Source organism: Myxine glutinosa, chromosome 11 (assembly GCF_964187855.1).
Source record: "Myxine glutinosa chromosome 11, kmMyxGlut1.1, whole genome shotgun sequence".
In the NCBI taxonomy this organism is placed as follows: domain Eukaryota; kingdom Metazoa; phylum Chordata; class Myxini; order Myxiniformes; family Myxinidae; genus Myxine; species Myxine glutinosa.
Window position 1 is genome coordinate 78,120,683 of NC_136271.1, and position 27,652 is coordinate 78,148,334.

The 27,652-nt window shown below is 44.7% G+C and overlaps 1 protein-coding gene across 1 annotated transcript in view; it reads right to left on the reverse strand.

Moving 5' to 3' along the window:
• Positions 1-27,652, reverse strand: part of PXDN (peroxidasin) — a gene marked incomplete in the record, with an annotated part of 235,630 nt that overhangs the window by 114,037 nt on the left and 93,941 nt on the right. The window contains 4 exon segments of the mRNA XM_078786805.1: positions 1,194-1,352; positions 2,977-3,093; positions 17,473-17,745; positions 23,986-24,152. Coding sequence (XP_078642931.1) covers positions 1,194-1,352; positions 2,977-3,093; positions 17,473-17,745; positions 23,986-24,152 — 716 coding nt within the window.

Genomic DNA, 27,652 nt, shown 5'->3' on the forward strand with positions numbered 1-27,652 from the left:
GACATTAAGCTGGAGGACCAATCTGCCAACAGCACAGGCTGTTGGTGGATCTTGAAGATCCCAGTGTCTTTGGCAAAGATTAGGCGAGTTATAAAAGGCACCCTGAATTTCGGTGGTACCTTTTCCTCCAGCAGACCCATCAAGGTGGAAATAATTGAGGCCATAGTAGTAGTAGTAGTAGTAGTAGTTGTAGTAGTAGTAGTAGTAGTAGTAGTAGTAGTAATAGCAGTACTTTGTAAAGTTTAATAAAGGAAAAACTAAAATGAATTATCTTTGGCTCTCGCTACATCCGCAAGGCTTCCTGAATTAGGCTGATACACGACTTTCCTTGTATTTCTCCTGCCCCTGTTAGGGTCTCGGCCATTGCATGTCAACTCCCCAATGCTCTAGCTTCCTCACTGTTCACTCCAAAGTCTTTATCATGGTTTTTCATTGTCTCGAGTATGAACCCTCAAAAAAAAAAAACATTTCATCTCTGCCAACCTCGATGTCAATATGAAGTAAACAATAGGGAGAATTGCATTGCAATACATGTCCCCTACCGGTCCCAATGAATGTTATCGTTCCAAGAAAAAAGGGCAAAACTCCGTGAAAAATTAGCGAAACGCCCTGAAACTCGAGCTTGTTCTGTAAATTATCATGATAAAACCACGTACCAAGTTTCAGTTGAATATGTTAAAGGGTATGGGAAAAAGTGCAGAAAACCACAGGTGGGACGGACAGAGGGATGGCAGATGGACGATGGACAAACAGACAGACAGAGTGCAAACCTTTAATCCCCTCTGGGTAGAGGACTAATAAGGAGAAGAAAAATAAACATAAGGACGACAACACAAAGGATTTTGATTTACAAAAGACAAAATGCAACTCGGAAAATGCTGACGCTAATCCGTTAATGCTGTTAACACAACTGCAGCTTGCCAGGCATCCAGTGCTGACTGGTTACAATGAGCACTTCTCGTAGAATGAAAGACAAATACATTTGTGGCTTTCGTTCAATTCAAAAGATGGACATATTATAGTCTGTTCAGCCATTTTCTACACAAGCCTAACAATGACAAAACCATTCAAATCAACCTTTTCCGACCATCAGAAAACCTGCGCCTTGTTATTCCTTGTTATCATCAATGATGAAATGACCAAACAATCCATGCAATACAGACAAGCCGTTCCAATTCAATACAGTGCAATACCTGTTTGTAACATGCTGAGCACCACACTAGCCCTGCGGACGCCCAGGATGCTGATGATCTGACACTCATACTCTCCCTGGTCCTCCATCGTGGCCCGCATAATGCGCAATGTGCCATTTGGAAGAACAGTGTGACGTCGATCAGAAGGGATAGGTCCGCCTGAAGCAAAGGTCACGCCGGTGTTGTCCCACATAGCGTGGACTTCAACATAAAACTATAATACAAAGGTACGTTTTAAAGTTCACAATTTGTTGAAAAAAATCTATCCTACGTTATTGGCCACAGAGTAGTTGTTGCATTTTTAGAAGTGCCACTATGACCGGTTTAAAAAATATTTTTGAATTTCTTTAAAAACCTTACTGCCAATACCTGTAAAGCAAAAGTGAGGGAGACCGTCAGACAAATGAAGCGATTCTATACTGCAGGAGGGGGATTTGTGACCACTGTTGATGAACACAAGTTGATGGATGGCTGCTGATGAAGATCACTCCATGGTGATGATGACCAGCGAACCAGAAATGCATCCGTGGATTGATACCCGTCTCAAGTGGAGGGCTCACATTGGCCAAAAAGGCCTTGGAAGCCAATAGAGGCTGTAGCAGGAATCGTTGTAATCTACTGTCATGAAGATGCTCAGTAATAAGTTTCACCAGTCTTGACTAATTCAACCGAACATGGGCAGAGCAGAAAATTGCATAGGCAGAGTACCAAAAGATAACATATGGAACTGCTTGGCTCCTTTATCAAGAGGTATTGAGAAATTAACTGTTGAAAAATAATTCTCGAGATCTGATGGAATTCGAATCAGTTTTCCATAGGATGTCAAGAGAAATAATTGGTGATCTTTGTTTGTGAAGGAAGAAACATACTATGGTGGATGAATAAAGCAAAGCTTGAGTTCTTCCCTTGCCACCTTCTATTCAGAGACAACTGTACCAGGAAAGGTAAGATCATGAAGATCTGTTTGAAAGGAAAACTACCAAATATTCAAACCAAATAAGGTGAGAATTGTTTACTTTTTGGACGATGCATTCTTCTTCTTCTTCTTCTTCTTCTTCTTTTGTATGCACCACATTGCTGCAAGTTGCATCACTAGCAGAGGGGAGTTGAGCTGTGCTGTTGATGCAGTGCCCTCTGCAGGTTACAGCAGGAATTTGTAAAATTGTTCATGGTGCCAGAGATATAGCTCACCTACTCCTTGTGAAGGGCACCATGGGATCTTCAATGTCCACAAACTACTGCCGCCAGATTGGACTCCCAGTTTAACATCCATCGGAGGGACTGCTAACATACCTCAACCTACCTGAGTGTTCATACCTCAACCTATCCCGAATGCCTTGGTGGCACCGTTGTATGGATGGGTTGTAGTCTTGTAGAGGGGAGAAGCTCGTAAAACAGGTAATTTCAATGCAACAACCAGGGGATACAGAACATATCCGTTCATTATACGACACTCTACTGTCGTAGGTCAGTTTGTGCACTCTAGATTTTATTTTTACAACTCACCAACAAAACACCAGCTGTCTACAACACGACAGTTGGCACCAATAGCAATTATTGTCAGTGAGTTTTCAAAGATGATGTCTGACAAGCTTGCGTATGCAAGAACGATGAGTGATGAGTTTGAGTGAAAAACGGGGTGGTTTGCGGAGGAAGGTGTGGGGTTTGGGTAGCAGTAATAGCGTAACAAAACAAGATTGATTCAATTATTTTTAAGGGACACAAGGTATAAATATGCTCACAGGTTTTGCGATGAAGCATCCAGCACTGTTGGAGGCCTTACCTGCCTTAGTCCAGGCGATAATTGGCTTGGGATGACCCTGGGCCTCACAGTGAAAGTCAACATTGCTCCCTTCGATGACCCGCTGGTCCTCCGGTGTGACTGTGAAATGTGGGGCAACTGCGGAGACAAATAGGAGCATTCATCAACACTGCATCGTTAAACCATCCAACTGCTTCACATAAATATGAATGAATCATCTCCTAGTAAAAACAGAACTACTTGCAACAGTGTTCTGCCTTTTTGTGTCAATTATATCATAGTATACGTACTGTTTATAGCTTTCATTTTCGATATTGAACCAATTAAAAACCTACACGCACCCACTCCTACATCCTACTATAACTCGTCGAACGCGATTTTGCAGAGGTACCGTGCTTAGCCTTGAGTTGTCTCTTTTGGGTTTGATTCCCGACCCGAGTGTTGACTGTCGGGTTGGTGATTTACAGGTAGTGCGTTACATCGCAAAGTGTGCCATCCATCGGATGGATGTTAAGCTGGTTCCCCCACCTGGTAACATTATCACTGGTGTCCTGAACAAATTACAAATTATTTTCCTGACTGACGCTGAGAAGGCAATGGCAAACCAGCCAGTGTAATCCTTGCCCGAACCTCCCACTGCGTGGAGCACCGGAGAGGGAAAGCACAGATTAATCAATCCAGAATGAACAACATGAATGTGGTTCTTCAGCTCCAAGCAAATCAGAATTTATATCTATGAGGTTATCCATTTTTATTGGGTAGAACGCACAGTAGGATATGGCAAATTCGGGGGGCCAGCTGCGTGGAACAAAACTACATCCATCCAACGCGGTCGTGCCCTCAGTTGCTGCACAATAGAAATGTGCAGCTGCCAAATAGCATAAGTTAAAAAATGAAAATTAAAAAATAATATAAAAATAAATAAATAAATAAAAATACATAAATAAATAAAAGTACATAAATAAATAATAAATAAAAAATATTGAAAAGTTGCTGCCAAATAGCAAGCAGAGGTCACTAGCACAAAGTACAAATAGAAAAAAAAAATCTGGTATAGAGCATTTGACAGACCCAAAGAAGATCTATGGGGATGAGCATAAGGCCAAGGCTGAAGCGCAAACGACAGGTGGCTTCCCTACAGTACTGAGGAGCACAAACCTTTTCCTCGAGACATGGCTGTGTAAGTCACGTCCTTGCCAACATGCTCATATTACTGTTACATATGTGTTCATAGATTATGATAATAATGGATTTCATCAACCGAGAGTTGATAAGAGTGAGTTAACTGCAGTGGGAAACTAGAACGCCACTCAGTAGAGCGCATACTCCCGCCGTGGGTGGCCGCTGCTGAGCCCTATCTTCCAATGGTAAAAAATCCTTCAAAAAATTCCTGGATCCGGAATAATATCCTGAGCTTCACCAAAAACTAATTAATTCTTCCTTATCCCAAGGGCAATCATCCCACCATCTTTCATCCAAATCCGTTCAGAACTTTTCCAGATATCTTGTTCACAAACACACGAACACACGAACACACATAGGGTAGGGTGGGGCAAGAGGCCCAGTAGGGGGTCAAACGCCTACCCACAATATATACTAAACCACGTGATGCAACGAGCCCCATGATGCCTTGCGAGCTTCCTTCCGCAAACATCCTTTCCCGCCACGACGGCGACACAGGCAGAGAAAGCGGTACGTTTCTCAGATGTTTTTCTTTGTTTTCGTCCTGTTTGTTGTAAATTTCATACTTCATTTGTTCAGTACCATCATCTAAATAGCAGAAGAAACAGAACGTCTCTACTTTTTCTTGTTATAGGGATCTGTTAGCTATCTGTTGATGCCAGACTAAACTAGTTGCCTCCCTTGCTTTAAGTCAGATTTCCAAAGATAAGATTTGTAACAGATTGGGGGTCAAACGCCCACTGGGATGTTGGGGCAAGACGCCTAATGTGCCCCTCATTCCACTGAATGTAATACCGACTTGACTTGAAATGCTAGAGTACTGCATGTCTGTCTGTCTGTCTGTCTGTCTCTGTCTGTCTGTCTGTCTGTCTCTCTCTCTCTTTCTCTTTCTCTTTCTCTCTCTCTCTCTCTCTCTCTCTCTCTCTCTCTCTCTCTCTCTCTTTCTGTCTCTCTCTCTCTCTCTCTCTCTCTCTCTCTCTCTCTCTCTCTCTCTCTCTGTGTCTCTCTCCCTCTCTCTCTCTCTCTCTGCTATGCTAGTAAAAGTGACTATCATTTGAATATATTCCGCTAAGTTATGAATAAAAGAAATTATGATTTAGAGACTGAATCATTTTTAAACACTTGTCAACAGATACATGATGGTGAGAACATACAAAAGGAAGACAGAGAGGGGCAATTATGGCCAAAGCAACTTGTCTGCAGCCTTGACAGCAGTGAGCGAGGGACTTCCACTCATTCGTGCCAGCAAGGACTTTGGTGTTCCGGCACGTACCCTACGAAGGCACAGAGACCAGCAAGTAGCAGCACCTGGTGTGCTGAATTTTGGGAGATATAAGAACGCCCTTCCTCCTGAGATCGACGCGCAGCTGAAAGCACATGTAACGGAGATGCGCAGGCGACTGTACGGTCTGAGGATGCGGGACATGCAGCGTCTAGCGTTTGATGTTGCTGAGAAGGCTCAAATTAGCCACCCTTTCAACAGAGAGTCCCGGATGGCAGGAAAGGACTGGGTCCAGAACTTTCTCTCCCGTCACGACCTCACCCTCAGGCAGCCTCAAGCAACCAGCATAGCGCGTGTTGTGGGCTTCAATAAACCCAGGGTCCAGGGTTTCTTTGACCACTTCAAGGAGTGTTTGACAGCTGAAGACTACACCCCTTCAAGAGTGTGGAACATGAATGAGACAGGGCTGACAACTGTTCAAAAGCCCGGGAAAGTCATGGCCACAAAAGGTGCTCGACAGGTCGGCAAGGTCACAAGTGGTGAGCGAGGAGTTCTGGTGACACTTGTGTGTGCCTGCAGTGCAGCTGGTGTCTTCCTACCTCCAATGTATATTTTCCCCCGTAAGCGAATGGTGGACACCCTCATGAAAGATGCTCCACCACAATCTGTTGGGTACGCAAGTTCAAATGGCTGGACAGATTCAGACTTGTTCATACTTTGGCTCCTCCACTTTGCTAATTTCACAAACGCCTCCCTGGACAACCCGCAAATCATTCTCCTTGATGGACATCACAGTCACAAGACTCTTGGAGCTATCGAGTTTTGTCGGGCGAATGGGATTGAGCTACTCACCTTACCCCCTCACAGTACTCACAAGCTGCAGCCACTTGATCGCACTTATTTCAAGCCACTCAAAAGTGCTTTCAATGCTGAAGCTGATAGTTGGATGGTGGCCAACCCAGGACGACGTATCACAGTCTATGACATGGCTGGTCTGTCACGGAAAGCGTTTCTACGCACAGCGTTGCCCGAAAAGGCAGTGAATGGCTTCAAGACTTGTGGCCTTTGGCCATTTGATCCAAATGTGTTCACTGACGCCGACTTTGAAGGGGCATTGGTGACTGATGAGCAGATGTGTGGGCAAGAAGCAAGTACCCCTGACCAGCCATCCTCAGGAGATGTAAGTTCACCACTTGTCATGCAGCCAACCACGTCAGACCCAGGTGAACTTCTTCCTGAAGAATGTGAATCCACCCCAGCAAATCCCTCAATCTGTGTTGAAGACGGGCAAGACCAAGGACCATCTCCCTCACCTTCTTCATCTGACAACGGAATGCAGGTGATACCGACGTCTGGTGATGGCCGATGTTTTTTCCGCAGTTTAATCATTGGGATGGACTCAAAGTTACAAACAGCGGAGAGATCAGAGCATGAATCATTGAGAAATCAGGTACTAGAGATGTTTGAGAAGAGTCAGGCAGATGGACTTCACGCAAAAGTTATTGCACACATGTGTGAAAATTATGATGACTTCAAAGACCTGGACGTCGAAACCATCAATGCAGACCTGCCCAGATGGCTCCGATACTCATCCATGGAACATCGAATCGATGCCATGTCGGATCCATTGTCCCTGCCGGGCAAGCTGGAGATCACCGCCACCAGCAAAGTCCTTCAGAAACAAATCATAGTTTACAACTGGGATAACGTTGTGGTTCAACGTTATGGAGACGTTGACAGACACCACCAGCCCCTGATGGTGCAGTTCACCAGTGTTGGTCAGGATGTCGGGCACTACAACTGCATCGTTCTGCCCAGCCTGCGACCAGAGCGACTAACAACAGAAGTTGGAAGTGAGGCGCCCACGTCACAGCCGCCAATCCCCCAGCCATCCACATCTTCTACCAGCACAATCAGGGAAATAATCCATGGGCTTTCTCCGCTGCCCAAAATATCAATCAAGAGGCCAAGAGCCAGAAAAACAGAGTCAGCAGCCGTGCTAACCTCTTCGCCATACAAGGCAGCACTAGAAGAGAAGCAGGCAAAGAAGAACCCCAAGAAAAACTCAGACAAAGCACTAGAAGAGACGCAGGCAAAGAAGAACCCCAAGAAAAACTCAGACAAAGAACAAAAGCAGAAGAAGAAGAGAGTGCAGCAAACAAACCCCACAAACGGCAAAACGAGGAAGCAAGGAGAAGAGGAAGAAACAAGTGAGGAGGAAGACTGGCCTTGTCTTATATGCTGTGAGGAGTACAGCCGTGCCAGACCCAGGGAGGTGTGGGTGCAGTGCCAGTTGTGCCTTCATTGGGCACATGAACAATGTACGCCAGGACTGGCCCAGTTCCTGTGCCCAAACTGCGAGTCGGATGTCTCGGACTGACATGTGCCCATGACTGTTTGAATTTGACCAAGTCACAATTCATGACATTTTGTATTTACAGTGAAATTTCCTCTATGTAGGAGACTGTTTTTCTAGTCAGACGTTAGTATTATCTTCTTTTTATGTAATTCGGAAGTAAGGGGCAAAACGCTCACTTCTCAGGGGCAACACGCCCACAGTAAGCGTTTTGCCCCAACCTGGTGGGCGTTTTACCTCCGGCATGGGGCAAAGAGGCCAAAAATAAAAATAAAAATTTTCACTTCTTGTTCTTTTTCGTTTTTTTCTATCTTGGTGTGCTTGTGCTATTATGTAGCGCTAATGTGTCCTTATTGTTTGCATTTACTTTTAGTTCTCTATAGCTGCAACAGGAGCAGATATCAGCAATCTTGCTTAATGGGGGCGTCTTGCCCCACGCTACCCTACACACACACACACACGATCGAATGCATTACTCCCTGGCGGGAGTAACAAGGGGCAGTTGACGTGTCTTGTCGGATAAACCGTTGCCATTCACTACCCGAACCAAGGTAACATTTTTGCAACAATAGACAATTCACATAACATGTGCAAAACTGCAAAGTGGAAAACGCGCAAGGGCAGCCAGGTGATGAGAACGGTACCTGGATCTCACGGTATCTTGCAAGCCTGTGCCAATCCGTCCCTCCTGAGGTGTATCCGAGTACACGGGGCCTGTGTTAGTCCTTTATGAAGACCTATCAGCTTCAATTCACCTGGTAACATCAGATCTCTGAAGCTCGGTGGTGTAAAGCCATCACAAGTAGTAGGCGTTACTTCGGTGGGATGCTTCCAGGCAAGACAGGGTGTTGTAGGCTAACTGATGTCAGGGTAGAATGATGACTAGTCTTGCTGGTGATGGCTAGTGTCGATCGGAGTCGACAGACAGGTAGTATAATGCATGAAATCATCAGGACATTGATTGAAGTATGTCAACTGCTGTGAGAAGCACGTAAAAGCTGACGTTTCAGGTCTTAACCCTTTCGCCTGGAACGACAGGTCCTCCTTGCTTCCCACGGGGGTTGGAATACACCAATAAACGTCCTGGTGGTTTCATCCATTCTTTTGCTCCACCAGGTAGACCGGCTGTTAGCGTGATCGCCTGGGAGCTGTCGGGTTGTGGATTTGCTCCATTGTGGAGTGAATCAAACTTCAATTGCAAACCTGGTTCATTCAGTGCCTGCAGGGGGCACCACCATCTATCTCTCGGAGCCACCGGCTCGCATACTATTCACCACTGAGGTTAAAGGGAATGTCCCAGACTCTCCAGACAGCACAGAGCACACCATGACCACATGCCAGTCTTACCAGCGTCTGCGGGAGATCGTGGGAAGCACAACTTTATTTAAAACATGAACGTTTGTGCCGAATCGGGGAAACGTGGCACCTGATCGGTAAACCTGTGCATCGTGTGAATCGTCCCAAGCAGATAAAAAGATTTTGTTGCCCATTTAAATGTCATTTGACTTGGATTATTTAAACTTTGTCAATAATTGTAAATTGTATCACTACTTACCTTTTTAAAAGGAAAACATTAAAAAGTACGGTTTTTTAAAAGACAACAATTTAAGTTTATAAGACAGTTGTTTCGTTTCAACGTACATACTAAATATACAAGTGAATTATTTTTAATAATTACCCATTCCTTCTTTACAGTACATGCTTGCTCTGATTCCGCTTATAGGCTGCACTTGTGCAATTTTAATTTATTCATGATGGTGGCTAGCTTTCCCAAAGTGATTGCATTCAGATTGCATTCCGATGTAACATACATTACTTTTTGCTGGGAACAAAGAAAAAAAGTTCCACTGTATGACGTTTCCAAATATAAACTAGAGTCAAGTAGCTTTTCAGAACATACATTGCAATAAATGAAGCCCTGTGGGATCTCTTAAATCCTTGATAGCTTTTACCCCACTAGGTTTATAATTAGATGTGGGACTTGACACAAGTTGAAGTAATATTATGGTGACTTGTGACTTGACTTGAGACTTAACCCTCAGGACTAGAAACTTAACTTGAGACTTGCCCTCAAAGACTTGAGACCTGCCCTCAAAGACTTGAGACTTGACTTGAGACTTGTCATCAAAGACTTGAGACTTGACTTGAGACTTGTCATCAAAGACGTGAGACTTGACTTGAGACTTGTCATCAAAGACTTGAGACTTGACATGAGACTGGCCAAAGACTTGAGACTTGACTGGAGACTTGTCATCAAAGACGTGAGGCTTGACTTGAGACATGTCATCAAGGACTTGAGACTTGACTTGAGACTTGCCAAAGACTAGAAACTTAACTTGAGACCTGCCCTCAAATAATTGAGACTTGACCTCAAAGACTTGAGACATGACTTGAAACTTTTCATCAAAGACTTGAGGCTTGACTTGAGACTTGTCATCAAAGACTTGAGACTTGGCCTCAAAGACTTGAGACTTGACTTGAGACTTGTCATCAAAGACGTGAGACTTGACTTGAGACTTGTCATCAAAGACTTGAGACTTGACATGAGACTGGCCAAAGACTTGAGACTTGACTGGAGACTTGTCATCAAAGACGTGAGGCTTGAATTGAGACATGTCATCAAAGACTTGAGACTTGACTTGAGACTTGCCAAAGACTAGAAACTTAACTTGAGACTTTCCCTCAAAGACTTGAGACCTGCCCTCAAATAATTGAGACTTGACCTCAAAGACTTGAGACATGACTTGAAACTTGTCATCAAAGACTTGAGACTTGGCCTCAAAGACTTGAGACTTGACTTGAGACTTGTCATCAAAGACTTGAGACTTGACTTGAGACTTGCCAAAGACTTGAGACTTGACTTGAGACTTGCCAAAGACTTGAGACTTGACTGGAGACTTGTCTTCAAAGACTTGAGACTTGCCTTCAAACACGTGAGACTTGCCTTCAAAGACTTGAGACTTGCCCTCAAAGACTCGAGACTTGACTCAAGTGACTTGTTGACATATCTGTCATTGTGTGGCCTTCCCTTCAAATGACCACTTTTGCTTGGCATAATCGGTGCCCACACAAGCTGCGTGGTAATGTATTTGGACAATAAGCAAAGAAAATTATGGTGGGGAGAAGAAAAACGTAGCTAGCTGGAATGACAAAAAAGCACAACGACATATTTTACATCAAAGAGTTTTAAATACATATTTGGAAAAACAAAAAACTGCCAGTTGTGAAGATCTTGTGGGAGAATGTGGAGTTGGAGGTGGGAGGGAGGGGACATCCCTTATAAAGCTACATCTGTTTTACAGCCAAGTTGTATTCATAGGGGGATAAATTATAAATCAAAAGAGGTAGTGTTAACCCTGTGGAGGAATTTGGTGTGGCCTCATCTAGAATACTGTTTACCGTTTTAGTGGTCACATCTGGGGAAGGACATAGTTGTTAGGGAGACGGAAAAACGTAGAGCAACTACATTGATCTCGGGCTTAGCTAAACTATGTTATGAGGACTGGCTGAAGGAGACAGGACTCTTTTATATGGGAAAGGAGGCAATAATGAGGGGATCTAATAGAGATGTTTAAGACAATGAACGATATCCTACTATATTAAATAAAGCAATTATTGCGTGTGTGTGTGTGTGTGTGTGCATCTGAAAATCAGAGAAAAATACAAGGCTGGGCCGATCTCCAACAAATCCTGCATACATGTTGGCAGTACCCAGGGTCAGGTCATATCCAGGGTCAGGTCATAGGCTCAAATAAAAAATCACACCTTAAAAACGAAAAAAACAAAAAAAGCTAATTGGGGTGGGGAGATGACAATTTTTTGCCTGCGCATGTGCCACAGTGCAAGTGGTTTACTAACCCCTGCTGCAGACGGGGGAGATTATTAGCCAGGGGACAAAATATATTCGGCCCACCACACTCTCCCCATCGACTCTCACCCCCACCACCCACCAAGGCTACTCCTGTAGGGACCGGGTGTTTGTAGTAGATAAAAATGCGGAATAACTTTTCAGCAGAATGGACATTGACAGGACAAGGGGCACAGTTTAAGAGTAAACAAGCATTCTGAGTATTGCGCTGCAATACATGTCCCCTACCAAAGTTCAAAGTGCCATAACTTTGTCAAAAATGATCGAATATGCAAATTTATGCACGGTTGATGCTGGTTTTCAAACTTGATCTGAGGTATGCTGAGACACGTGTGTCACGCCTCGCCTCGTTGATAAGCCCACAAGGTCGCTCCATGGAGCGGCCTGCACGTATTGCACTGTGTGAATTATATAAATTATTACCAACTCACGGTCTGAGGTACGAGCGATTCAAGAGATATCCTTTTTTTTTATGGCACATTGGAGAAGCCAATGCGAGGTTTCTTCTTCCTCAGCGTGGCACAACTCTGTCAAATGCGATCAAGTTAAAAAAAGTCCGAATTTGACCAAATCTGTTTTATTCGTTTGTTAATAAACCTCAGCTATTGACAAATCTTAAATTAGAATTGTATTTGAGGTTAAAATGACCGCGACAGGTCGTGTCCAACGATGCTTTCAGTCTGTACATGTGATAAATAATTAAATCCGCACACTTGATGCCTCTTCTTCTTCACGCAATAACAACTTCTAGCTTCCAGAACGTACATCCAATCATCTTGAAATTTTGCACACTTGTTACTCTTCATGACTTCTACTATAGTATGAAGTTTCACGTCCATCAATAAAGCGATTCAAGAGATATCTATTTTTTTAATATTCTCGTTTAATTAACGATATCTGCCAAACCACGTGAGCTATCGCAAATTCCAAAAGGACATTTTAGTAGACTGACATGCGGAACAGATCTGTGAAGTTTCCCCTCGATTGGATCAAAAATGATGGAGGGGCTCGGTTTTAAAGGTTCATGCTTAAAAACGTCATAACTCTGAAACCATGTGACGCATAACGTCATGCTCGCTGACTTTTTTGTTCGTCATGGGCATGCGATTCTGTCTGAAAAGTTTGGCCTCGATCTGTTCAGCCGTTGCAGAGAAAAAGGGGTTTTCGTGTTTTCACGAAAAACAATATGGCGCCAGAACCACGTGACCTGTGACGACATAATTACCATTAAAATATTCTACAGACCGCGTCCCTCCTATGGTGAAAATTTGATCTCAATCGGTCCTATTATTGCAGAGAAAATATTTTTTAAAGAAAATTAAAACTTAAAATTGCACTGAGTTAAGGATCATCAGAATTATCAGAATTCCCAAAGTTCAAAGTGCCATAACTTTGTCAAAAATGATCGAAACGTCGTGAAGTTCGAACTTGATCTGTAACTCATCATGAAGAAACGATGTGCCAAGTTTGAAATCATTAGCATTAAGCGTTTAGAAAAAAAGTCCGGAAAACTGTTCTTTGCGTGACGGACTGACGGACTGACAGACTGACGGACGGAGGGACGGCGTGCAAACCTATAGTCCCCTCCGGCGTACACCGGTAGGGGACTAATAAGAGGTGAGTTAGGACAGTAGTAAATCAGAGGTCTTTCACTCAGAGAGTGGTGAATGCATGGAATGGTTCCTCTGCCCCATCCTCCCCTGCCTCCTCCCCTCCCCCCCATCCCCAAGGGTAGTGGCAGTAGATTTTGTAGACTGTTTTCAAATTGAGTTTAATAGTTATCTGGAAGTAGTGGGGACGGGGAGTACTAAGATGTTGGCATGATTGCACAGGCCAGATCGGCCTAATGGCCCCCTCCTGCATTGAAGTTCCTTGTATTTTCTTGAGTTATACTGACAGAGCTAATGATTGCAATGTTTTGATGGCTTGGTGAGAATGCGTGTGTTTATGATCTTGCGTGTGTCTTATGACTGGACCATTGTCCGTATCTTGCTTTCCTGGTGGTCGTGGCGGATTTTTGCCCATTGAGTCTGCCCTCTGCACGGTTCCGGCTCTGCTCTGCTGGTCCTGGCTTCACCTGCTCGGCTCCTTCGCTGTTTCCTCGGGCTCACTCTCGTGGGTTGTGCCCATTGTTTGCAGCGGCGGTGGTGGCGGTTTGCCGCCGTGATCTTGATTAGCGGCGGCGGTCGTTTGCCGCTGCATTTGCCGCTTTGCCTCCTCAACCTTGGCCTCGTGCTCGTCTCTTCGCTCCTGTCTGCCCTCTGCATGGTCCCGGCTCTGCTCCTGGCTTCACCTGCTCGGCTCCTTCGCTGTTTCCTCGGGCCCACTCCCGTGGGTTGTGACGATTGTTTCGCCTCCTCACCCTTGGCCTCGTGCTCGTCCCTTCGCTCCTGCTGGCATGGCTCTGCGGTACTCCGCCGCAAGGCTTCTCCTGCTTAAAACCCGCTCCACCCCATCATGCATCTCTGCAATCAAATCGAATGGACTCCTGCGTCGACCCAGGTACATTCACCGTGGCTCCGGTCGTAAGTTTGTTTATTTACAATCAGGTCACTCCATCCCCATCCTCTGGTCGGCTCAGCGCACTCCCACTCATCGTCCCAACACACCTGGTCACAACAACGCACAAAATCGCACCTCCTGTCTGCGAACCCTGGCCAAATCACCTGGATTCATACCCGCCGTACAAAACAACATCAAGCTCACCCTGTTCAATACCCGGTCCCTCAACAACAAATGCCTCATCCTGAACGACTACATCCTGGAAAATAAACTGGACTTTCTCTGTCTCACTGAGACCTGGCAACAACCACTGGACTACTACACGCTCAACCTCACCACACCCAATGGATATTCTTACATCAATAAACCACGCTCGGAGGGCCGAGGTGGTGGAATTGCCGTTATTCACCGACAAGACATCAAGACCAACCTCATCTCCATCTCATCTGCTCCATCATTTGAACACCTGGCTTTTAAACTCTCTGGTCACACACAGTCAGTCATGGCTGTTGTCTACCGCCCTCCCAAACCACACCCATCATTCCTGTCTGACTTCTCCTACTTTCTGACCCAGCTATGTTCCCTCTCCCCCTCAATCCTCCTCCTTGGTGATTTCAATATCCACATGGACTCCACTGACTCCACGCTAACCACTGACTTCACTGATTTACTCACCTGCTTTAACCTCACTCAACATGTCAACTTTCCTACCCATAACCGTGGTCACATTTTGGACCTTGTCTGCTCTACTGGACTAATTTTGCACCATCTCTCTGGCTCCGACCTCACTCTCTCTGACCACCTAGCCATCACTCTGACCATCAACATCCCCACCCCAGCACCAAGGCATTATCGCACTATCAACTTCCGTAAGCTAAACGCTCTTTCACCTACCTCATTCTCATCGACCCTCTCTGAAAAAATGTCCACTTCTCCCTTCGTTGACCTCCACACCCCTTCTGACCTCACTGACTACTACAACCACACTCTCTCCTCCTGCCTTGACCAACTTGCGCCTATAAAAACCAAAACAGTTTCTTTCACCCATTCTGCTCCCTGGTTTACCCCTGAACTCCGCCTGATGAAAACTCGTGCTCGCCAACTTGAAAGACTCCGCAATAAAACAGGTCTCACAGTTCACTCCCAGGCCTACAAGGACCACATACAACACTATAAAGATGCCCTCTCCCGCGCCCGCTCCGCCTACTACTCTCAAATTATCCACTCTGGCTCCGGAAACCCAAAAGCACTCTTCTCTACAATAAACAAACTCCTCAGCCCCTGAACACCACCACCCAGTCATTCACAATAGACAACTGCATCTCCTTCCTTTCATTCTTCCAACGCAAAATTGAAAACATCTACAACAGCTTGACCACCGCCGCACCCGCTCCCCCTCAAACCACCTGCCCCCCCTTATCCTGCCATCCCCTGTCTCAATTCTCCCCAGTCTCCCCTACTGACCTCTCTGAACTCCTCATCGGAATGAAAACTGCCACCTGCACTCTTGACCCCACCCCCTCCAGCTTTGTCAAGGCCTCCCTTCCTGCTCTCTCTCCACTTATCATTGCAACAATAAACTCCTCCCTGTCTACAGGCATCGTCCCACCATCCCTCAAAATTGCTGCTGTTACCCCCATTCTGAAAAAACCTGGACTAAACCCTGACACCCTAAATAACTTCAGACCCATCTCCAACCTACCCTTTCTGTCAAAAGTTTTGGAACGCGCTGTAGCCACTCAACTCAAACATCACCTCTCTGCCAATAACCTGTATGAAACATTCCAATCCGGATTCCGCTCCAACCACAGTACTGAAACTGCTCTCCTCAAAATCACCAACGACCTTCTCCTCTCCTCTGACGCTGGCAACCTCAACATTCTCATCCTCCTCGACCTCAGCGCCGCCTTTGACACCATCGATCACACCATCCTCCTCACCCGACTTGAAACCACCTTTAACATTACCGGCACTGCCCTCTCTTGGATTAAATCATACCTCTCTGACAGACGTCAGTTCATCTCCATCAATAACTGCAAATCCCCTACTGCTCCCCTCCCCCAAGGTGTCCCCCAAGGTTCAGTTCTTGGCCCCCTCCTCTTCATCCTTTACCTGTCCCCCCTCGGTCACTTAATCCGCCGTCATGGTCTCCAATTCCACTGCTTCGCCGATGACATCCAGCTTTTCATCTCCACCAAGTCCATCTCCACCGCCACCCACTCTATCCTGACAAACTGCATCACTGAAATAAAATCCTGGCTTCAAATCAACTTCCTCAAACTTAACTGTGATAAATCTGAAATAATCATCATTGGCCCAAAAACGCTCACCAAGTCCACCCATAACTTTGCCCTCAACATCGACGGTTTCCCAGTATCCACCTCCCCTCACATCCGGAATCTTGGCATCATCTTTGACCAAACCCTCTCCTTCGACAAATACACTAAACAGATCACAAAGACAGCCTTCTTTCACCTGAAAAACATCGCCCGTCTCCGTCCATCCCTCTCCTCCGTGGCTGCAGAAACCCTCATCCACGCCTTCATCACTTCCCGTCTGGACTACTGCAATAGCCTCCTTTATGGTTCACCCTCAACAATCACCAATAAACTCCAATACATTCAGAACTCCGCTGCCCGTCTACTCACCCATTCCCGGACCCGTGACCACATCACCCCCGTCCTTTACAAGCTTCACTGGCTCCCCATCTCCCAGAGAATCCAGTACAAAATCCTCCTCTTGACCTACAAAGCCCTCCATAACCTGGCCCCATCCTACCTGGCTGACCTCCTCTCCAGACACACTCCCACCCGCAACCTCCGCTCTGCTGGTACCAACCTCCTGACCCCCCCCCCCATCCGGACCAAATTTAGATCCTGGGGGGACAGGGCCTTCTCCATCGCTGCTCCCACCCTCTGGAACTCGCTACCTCACACCATCAGAGACTCCTCCTCACTCACCACATTCAAAACATCACTCAAGACCCACCTGTTCAACACTGCATTCAACATTTAACCCACAGCATCTAACCCCTGACTATCTCCTCTCCTTCTCCCTCCTTTGTGCTTTGAATATTTCCCTATTGATTCTTCTTTTTTTGCAATTGTTTTTATGTTTTGCTATGCATTATGTTTTGCACTCTGTCAAAGCGTCTTTGGGCTTCCTGAAAAGCGCTATATAAAATAAATGCATTATTATTATTATTATTATTATTATTATGAGTTTAGCCCAGACTTATATGAAGACTCACAGTTCGGCCAGAATACCTATTACCAATTTGTTCGCAGTGTTAAATATAAACACCAGCAGGCCATAAAGCTTTGTAATGAAAATGAGAAAAGCAATGTCCCCATTACGAGGACAATGCACAAGTAGTTGAACACCTACCTTGAAGAATGACCTGCGCCGAGGCTTGAGCGCTACCATGCACATTATTGGCATGGCAAGTGTACTGGCCCTGGTCCTGAGGAGTCACCGCAGCAATGTGAAACCCCCCCGATGGTGTTATGGAGAAGCGTGGATCCGTAGGGAGAGGGCTGTTGGCACCCAGGGTCCAGGTTATGCGAGGGGGAGGGTGCCCCGTTGCACTGCACTCCAGCGTTACCCCCTCGCCCACACGCACCTCCGTGTTCTGTGGCCGAATGATGAAGTTTGGCACCGCTGAAAGACAATTGGATAGGAGGAGCAAGTATACAGCCATTGAAAATGCATTAATATCTCTGCAGATCCTCCATGAGATGTAATCTAAAAGTTAAAGCCAAGAGGCGATTGTAGTTCATCAGTTATAATCTGCAAACAATATTGTAGATGGATAAAGAAATTCATTTCCACTTTTTAAGTTTTCAATTTTACAAATTTATTTCTTTACAGCATTAGCGTTGAGCACAGCCGCTTTTCATTTAACATGTGGACACAGAAGGCTCGTCTGTGTGTCTAGCTTGACCACTCTTATACTTAAAGCAGCTGTTCCCAACAGCCACAGAATGTCTCACAATGTGTCAAAGGTGCGGTTTGGTAATCTAACAACCAGGAATGGCATGACGATGAGAAGATTTATTGTAAACCGATGACACAGGACGAAAGGAAGGCAAATTCCTCAAATGAAAGGTAAGTAAAGAGTCTACATTTAGCAACACCGATCCACCCCTTCCCAACCCCACAAAAATCTTTGGAAACTTCATTCCTGGCCTTATACTCTGCAACTATGTATGCTTTTCCTAAAAGCGTCGATTCAAACAGATTTTGAATAACGTGCCGTGAACATGTGATCCCCCACATCCAGCTGAAATAAGACGATGATTCTAACCACCTATTCAACAATTCATCCACAAAACTTGTGTCATTCCTCTTTCCTGCCATCCATGAAAATCTTCTTGTTTTCAATTATTCCTAGAATACACTGACGTGCAACAGCATCACATATGTCTGAAGCTTTAAAATAAAGGAATGAGGATTGGAAGGCAAAGTTATTTTATAAAGGCGAAAATATCATTTAATGTGTTATATAGTGTAGTTAAGCAAATAGGCAGAGCTGGAGCTAATGATGGATGGAGAAGGGACCACTGAGTATAATAAATAGCACCGTAAAGCGGGCGTAACCCCTCAGCCAGTGCATGGTGAAAGGAAGCATTGATGATAATTTGTTATTTGAAGCGAAGTTGTATACCGAGTAGGATTTTCAGCAAATAAATTTTTGCCCATGAACCTTCCTCTACTCAACCCCAACACACACTGCAAAGATGGATTTAATCGGACAAGCCGTTCTGCTCGAAATTGACGGAAACCAATTTCAAGATGGCTCCCGTGGCGGCCATATTGAAAATCGCAGCACGCCCATTTTCGAAAGGCACCTTCCTCTACTCAACCCCAACACACACTGCAAATATGGATTTAATCGGACAAGCCGTTCTGCTCGAAATTGACGGAAATCAAATTCCAAGATGGATACCGTTTTTTTTTGTTTTTTTTTGTATACTGAATCGAGGCTCGTGAAAGAGCTAACATTTATTTCACAAACAAATCAACCAGACAAACAAAATATATAAAAAGAGGGAGTGGAAGACAAGATGGGGAGAGAAGGGGAAGCACACAAACACAACATTTGAGAGCAGGGAGAAGTGTGGGAGGGAGAGGGCTTGGGGGGAGGAGGCGTGGGAAGGGGGGGGGGGGGGGAGAGGTTATAAAACACAAGGGGACCGAAATTAGCAGGGGTAGAAAAGATCAAGGTTTTGGATGGGGGAAGATAAGAGATGGTGGTGAACAGCTGTTTTAAAGACCTGGAGGGTGGAGTGGGATTGAAGAGAGTGAGGGAGTTTGTTCCAGAGGCGGGAGAAAAGAGGAATGAAGGAGTGATGTGAATGAAGGAGTGACCATGGTGGCCATATTGAAAATCGCAGCACCCCCATTTTCGAAAGGAATCTTCCTCTACGAAACCCCAACACACACTGCAAAAATGAATTTAATCGGACATGCCATTCTGCTCGAAATTGACGGAAACCAATTTCAAGATGGCTGCCGTGGCGGCCATATTGAAAATCGCAGCGCGCCCATGAACCTTCCTCGACACAACCCCAACACACACTGCAAAAATGGATTTAATCAGACAAGCCGTTCTGCTCGAAATTGACGGAAACCAATTTCAAGATGGCTGCCATGGCGGCCATATTGAAAATCGCAGCGCACCCATTTTCGGAAGGCACCTTGCTCTGCTCAACCCCAACACATACTGCAAACATGGATTTAATCGGCAAGTCATTCTGCTCGAAATTGACGGAAACCAATTTCAAGATGGCTACCGTGGCGGCCATATTGAAAATCGCAGCGCGCCCATTTTCGAAAAGAACCTTCCTCTCCCCAACCCCAACACACACCGCAAAAATGGATTTAATCGGACAAGTCATTCTGCTCGAAATTGACGGAAACCAATTTCAAGATGGCTGCAGTGGCGGCCATATTGAAAATCGCAGCGCGCCCCTGAACCTTCCTCTACTCAACCCCAACACACACTGAAAAAATGGATTTAATCGGACAAGCCGTTCTGCTCGAAATTGACGGAAACAATATTCAAGATGGCTGCCATGGCGGCCATATTGGAAATCGCAGCGCGCCCATTTTCGAAAGGCACCTTCCTCTACTCAACCCCAACACACACTGAAAAATGAATTTAATCAGACAAGCCGTTCTGCTCTAAATTGACGGAAACCAATTTCAAGATGGCTGCCGTGGCGGCCACATTGAAAATCGCAGCAAGCCCATTTTCAAAAGTAACCTTCCTCTACTCAACCCCAACACACACTGCAAAAATGGATTTAATCGGACAAGCCGTTCTGCTCGAAATTGACAGAAACCAAAAGTTGATGGACGCCCGGATGGCTGCCGTGGCAGCCATATTGAAAATCGCAGCGCGCCCATTTTTGAAAGGAACCTTCCTCTACTCAACCCCAACACACACTGCAAAAATGGATTTAATCGGACAAGCCGTTCTCCTTGAAATTGACGGAAACCAAAAGTTGACGGACGCCCGGACACCCGCCCGGACAACGCCCATGACGACAATACCCCTTATCCCAATTTGGGCTGAGGGGTGAAAAGGAGTGCATAACTACAAACCAAGGTATGAACTACCTTTCACCTGAAGACCTGATCCTCATTTTAGTGCTTTTTAACGCCTGACAAATTACTATGTCTGTGCCCCCAAAGTATCCTTCAATAAATAGCACCGCAAAGCGGGCGTAACCCCTCAGCCCATGCATGGTGGAAACCAATTTCAAGATGGCTGCCGTGGCGGCCATATTGAAAATCGCAGTGCGCCCATTTTCGAAAGGAACCTTCCGCTACTCAACCCCAACACACACTGCAAAAATGGATTTAATCGGACAAGCCGTTCTGCTCGAAATTGACGGAAACCAAAAGTTGACGGACGCCCGCCTGGATGCCCGGACGACGCCCGTGACAACAATACCCATTAACCCAATTTGGGCTGAGGGGTGAAAAGGCATGTACCATTACCCCTTTTCACCCCTCAGCCCAAATTGGGCTAACGGGTGTTGTCATCACGGGCGTCGTCCGGGCATCCGTCAACTTTTGGTTTCCGTCAATTTCAAGGAGAACGGCTTGTCCGATGAAATCCATTTTTGCAGTGTGTATTGGGGTTGAGTAGAGGAAGGTTCCTTTCGAAAATGGGCGCGCTGGGATTTTCAATATGGCCGCCACGGCAGCCATCCTGGCGTCCATCAACTTTTGGTTTTCGTCCATTTCGAGCAGAACGGCTTGTTACACTTTACATGACAGCATCTCAAACAGTGTATCTCTATCATAATGTCCACAGAAGCTTGTTCTCCATCACACTTGGCTGTGAATTGCATCAGACTCATGGTTTCACCTCGTATCACACTCACCTCACTACAAAGCACAATTTTCAGGCAATGGCTGTGCTTGAAATTGTATTCCTGACAAAATGTTGTTGCTAAAACAAACGAGAGTTCATAGAACACCTCACCCCACACGCATACATAGAAAGGGTCTTTTAAATTTCCAAGCACAATCTATAATTCATACGAGCCACGATTTTGTCTGAATTCTGATATTCCTCAATGCTGAGAACACAGGCAGCAAATTTGATTGGTCGAGTTGACGTAAAATGGCATAAAAGTTTTCAAAGCACTGCTAAATTGGAGGTTTTTGAAAGTGCCAATAAGGCGATTTGTGTTCTGCAGTGTCCAAGATTACAATTCAATTGAAATAAAATAAAGATGTTTGAGGTTGTAAACAAAAAAGGTTTTCGGAAGTTTACCGCCTTTGATGTATTCTCATATAAACCACCTTCTATAACACATTACTTAAGTTATTCGTGCCAGTTGTTTGTGTCCTTCATGATGTCATTAAAACCCATGTTTCCTATTTTGAACGATTTTTTGTTTGACTGCAAGACAAACAGACAGACTAAAACAATTACCATACTCCTCTTTCCACATGCCTGCTCGAGACAAGATTCCATACAATTTGCCAAATTTAGAGACTAAGTACTGCTAAACTGTAGGTTTGTGTTCTGATTCATGTTCCAATTCATGTTGACATTTTCAAAATGTAACATTCATTTGAAATTAAGTTGTTCCTCAATCATACAGTGCATTCAGAAAGTATTCAGACCCCTTCACTTTTTTCATATTTTGTTATGTTGCAGCCTTATGCTGAAATCGTTTAAATTCTTTTTTTCCCTCATCAATCTACACTCAATACCCCATAATGACAAAGAGAAAACAGGATTTTAGAAAGTTTTGCAACTTTATTAAAAAGAAAAAATTGAAATATCACATTGACATAAGTATTCAGACCCTTTTCTATGACACTTGAAATTTAGCTCAGGTGCCTCCCATTTATTTTGATCATTTTTGAGATGTTTCTACACCTTGATTGGAGTCCACCTATGGTAAATTCAATTGATTGGACATGATTTGGAAAGGCACACACCTGTCTATATAAGGTCTCACAGCTAACAATGCATATCAGAGCAAAAACCAAGCCATGAGGTCGAAGGAACTGCCTGCAGAGCTCAGAGAGGATTGTGTCGAGGCACAGATCGGGGGAAACCTACAAAAAATCTCTGCTGCATTGAAGGTTCCCAAGAGCACAGTGGCCTCCATAATTCTTAAATGGAAGAAGTTTGGAACAACCAGGACTCTTCCTCGAGCTGGATGCCCGGCCAAACTGAGCAATCGGGGGAGAAGGGCCTTGGTAAGAGAGGTGACCAAGAACCCGATGGTCACTCTGGCTGAGCTCCAGAGATCCTGTCTGGAGATGGGAGAAACTTCCAGAAGGACAACCATCACTGCAACACTCCACCGATCTGGGCTTTAGGGCAGAGTGGCCAGACGGGAGCCTCTCCTCAGTGAAAGACACATAAAAGCCCACTTGGAGTTTGCAAAAAAGCACCTAAAGGACTCGCAGACTGTGAGAAACAAGATTCTGTGGTCTGATGAAACCAAGATTGAACTGTTTGGCTTCCGTCTGACCACTCTGCCATAAAGCTCAGATCGGTGGAGTGTTGCAGTGATGGTTGTCCTTCTGGAAGTTTCTCCCATCTCCACACAGGATCTCTGGAGCTCAGCCAGAGTGACCATCGGGTTCTTGGTCACCTCTATTACCAAGGCCCTTCTCCCCAGAATGCTCAGTTTGGCCGGGCGGCCAGCTCTAGGAAGAGTCCTGGTTGTTCCAAACTTCTTCCATTTAAGAATTATGGAGGCCACTGTACTCTTGGGAACCTTCAATGCAGCAGAAAACGTTTTGTAGGCTTCCCCAGATCTGTGCCTCGACACAATCCTCTCTGAGCTCTGCAGGCAGTTCCTTCGACCTCATTGCTTGATTTTTGCTCTGATATGCATTGTCAGCTGTGAGACCTTATATAGACAGGTGTGTGCCTTTCCAAATCATGTCCAATCAATTGAATTTACCACAGGTGGACTCCAATCAAGGTGTAGAAACATCTCAAAGATGATCAAGAGAAATGGGAGGCACCTGAGCTAAATTTCAAGTGTCATAGCAAAGAGTCTGAATACTTATGTCAATGTGATATTTCAGTTTTTTCTTTTTAATAAATTTGCAAATCTTTCTAAAGTTCTGTTTTCTCTTTGTCATTATGGGGTATTGAGTGTAGATTGATGAGGGAAAAAATGAATTTAAACGATTTCAGCATAAGGCTGCAACATAACAAAATGTGAAAAAGTGAAGGGGTCTGAATACTTTCTGAATGCACTGTAAACCGACATCTGTAGACAGACAGACAAACAGACAAAGCTGACCAATTGCTGAACTCCCCTTTTCACTTTGCACGTGCGGGGTAAAAATTGCAATACATTGAAAACAAAACAACTAACAATCGTACCACCAGCAAATGACACGTACAGGGAGCACCAAAGTAGCGCAGAAGTACTTCCTGTGTCTTGGCCTCGCCCAGGACGTTCCTAGCCATACACTGGTAAACACCCTGATCGGACTCCCGAGCATTCTGGATCATGAGTGTCCCATCGTCCAACAAGCTGGTCCGTCCCACAGACATGTCCAATTCATTACTGTAAGGTGGGCAAGAGATGGTTGTACAAATTGTGTCAGAATTGTAAACATTGATTTCAGGGAGGATGCAAAATTTACAACATACAATTACATATATATATATATATATATATATATATATATATATATATACATACACACACACACACTCACACACACACACACACACACACACACATACACACACACTCACAGTGCCCTCCATAAGTACTGGAATCTGTTATTATTGCTATATACTCAAGAACTTTGGATTTGAAAAAAGATGAATATGCGGCAAGAGCACAGAAGGGCAGCTTTTATTTCTTATTTCTTGGAACTTATATGGATATATGTTTCACCATTGTAGAACAATTGCACTTTGTATGTTCAGTACAACCCCACCGCCTCCCACTATAGGTAAGCATAAGTATTGGAACAAATGACTGATATAGTAAGGGCATTTTATGAGATATTTCACTAATCTGTTAACTAAATTGTTACCAAAAAATTTCTTCACCAATATGTTTGTAAAGGTGTGTAATAACATGTGTTAAAATGTTGAAGTTCAACTCCCGTGGGAAACCCAGAAAAAAGCTGTTGAATTCGGGTAAAGAAAAATTATTTTCGAGAATTTTAATTTTTTTTAATCGGCCCTTAAGTAACTTATGAGGGGTCAAATAAGGGTTTTTCATGATTCTGAGTTGATTGTTAACATTTATATTTTCACTTTTACATTTACACACAAAGTAGCTTTTATTTCACATACATATATAATACTCAAGAGTTATTTCTCATTCACAATGTCAGAAGTTTCAACAGTCATTGTCTATGTCTTCTTCAGACTCAACAACATCATGACTGCAGTTTCTGCATGTAATGCCATTACAGACTCCACAGGCCGAGATGCACGTGACCCCATTCTTCTTGCAGCTGCATCGCCGGTTGCTGCAATCTCCATGACAATTACAGCTCGTGAACTGCAATAGCTCCTCAGGAGCCGTGGGGTCCAGTGTTGGAACTGGCTCATACCCATGCACACCTATTGTCCATCCATAGTCACTGGGGTTCAGAGACATGCTCTGTAGAAGGATCCAGTCCCGGGTCTGCAGGTAGGCACGGAGTGAATGTTGTGCAGCTGCACCCTCTGTTGGAGGTAGAGTCTCTGGTTTGATCACCCACCCCGCTGCCCAGAGTGTGTCACCTGGAGTGAGGAGTGGCTGATCATGAGCCAGGGAGGAGGAAAGCTCAGCGAGGGGGAGAAACATGATCGCGTTCGTTCCTATCTGTTTCCTGTTCGTAAATGGAATAATCTTTACTTCAGTTCCTCTCAGGATCTTAGCTTTGTCGAGTGCCTTCAACTTCACCCGGGGGAAAGCTGCTGTTGTCTGTGGATCTGGCAAAGGTGGTGCCGGAGAGGTGACTTCGATCCAACCCATTGAGTGAAAGGGAGTGTTTCCGTGAATAGAGACAATGTTTAAATCTATATTGTCTCCAACAAACTGAGTGACTGCATTGTTTGTTTCCCCAACCTCCATAAAGACCACCTGATCATTACTTGACAATTCACTTTCACTGGCTGGCACTTTGGCTGTCATCACTGATTGATCCTCAAGCGCAGCATCAACCGCAACCTCATCATTGATCTGTTCATCGGTTTCCTCCACAATGGTGTCAAGAGTGCCAAAAGTATCTGGAACATCATCTCCACTCCTACTATTAAGGAAGCAGTATTTGTAGTTTTGTGTCTCCGTGTAAGACTCAGTGTATCCCAGCCGGTGGAACTTGTTGAGCATCCATTTTGACCCAAATCTATGATCAAGTTGTATGGCAAGCCCCATTTGGTGTGGCAATACTCCAGACCGAGGTCGACAGGCCTTAATAAAATTCTGCCCCCAAACGGCAACTCTTTCGTCTGTCTTGACAATCGGTCTCAAGAACCTCTGAAGGCTTGCAGGAACAAGTGTCAGCTGACTATCGATGTCAGTCATACTGTGTGTGGTGGGGTATGACTTTGGACCTAAATCAATCAAGGCAATATCATTGGATATGAACTTGAGTGCCGTCTTTATGATCTGAGTCTTCTCATCTCCATGGTCAAGATTAGCATGATGCGCTCGCAGAATATTGTCGGTGCCATCTTTGAGACAGAGTACATCTGCCCTTCTTTCCTGTGTTGTGAAATACAAGGTGTCTTCGTATTTCTCTAGAAGTTTTATCTTTAGCCAATGCTTTGAATAAGAAAGGCTCTTCTCTGGTGACTGATCAAACTCCTGCAGCTTTTCATGGACTTGGTCCATGTTAATTACCCCATGCTCTAATTCTGAGTCTAACCATTCGCAGAATTCAATAAAAACTGCCTCTCGCTCCTCATCAATACTCCTCTGTCCTCTCTTCCTTTTTCCTTCCTCATCAGTCTTAGACAAACTGTCACCTGTCGCAAACATAAGTTTGCATCGCAAATGGTACAGTGTTTCTTCTGCTACCAAGTCGTTGATCCCTTCCAGGCGTCCAGTGACTTCAGTGCCCCAGTCATCCCCGCGACTCCGTGCTGTCTTCAGCAAGCTTTCCTTCAGTGTATCTGCAGTCAAATTATCTGGCACTCTGTATTTCTTTCTAGCTTGTGCTGGATTATTTTTGTAGAGCTGGGCTGGTTGGTTGCAAAGAATGCATACATCCTTATACAGGAGGTCAACTGACTGTGATCTTCTAGAACTGCAGCCAGTTGATGAACTGAACTCACAAGTAGTGCGTCTTCTCTTCAACTTTGATGACTCTTTCTCTGCCTTTGATGCTTAGCTGACTTCTTGGTGGTTGCAACAAAGTTGTTGTACAGATCATTTTTACACTTCTGGTGGTACCTCAGTTTTCCTTCCTTTTGAGCCTCCTTCATACGTTCCACAACAGTAACATTTTCGACAGTTTCTGCTTGTTTCAATAAAGTTGAGTATCCCTTTGGAGTTGCCTGTATGAGCCTTTCAGCTGGTGTATCCGAGCGTGCACAGATGAAGCAATTGAGCACAGGTGGAGTAACGTCTTCATCCATATTGCTAGACTCCATGTCCTGCAAAGTAGAAAATGAGATATATTTAGAAATTATTTTTCCACAAAGGAGTGTCTGTGGTGAAATATAAATGTTAGCAATCAACTCAGAATCATGAAAAACCCTTATTTGACCCCTCATAAGTTACTTAAGGGCCGATTTAAAAAAATAAAAATTCTCGAAAATAATTTTTCGGTATCCGAATTCAACAGCTTTTTTTCTGGGTTTCCCACGGGAGTTGACCTTCAACATTTTAACACATGTTATTACACACCTTTACAAACATATTGGTGAAGACATTTTTTGGTAACAATTTAGTTAACAGATTTTCATATGTTTCCCTTACTAATAGATGTTTCTTGTTGCTCAGGTGTTTCTTATTGCATTGCATGGTCACATGTAAGAGCTGTGAATGTCTCGTCTTGGTTTTAACCTTTGCTTTTGCCTTGGGAGTCTGCCTTTGGAGTCCGTAGGAGTAAA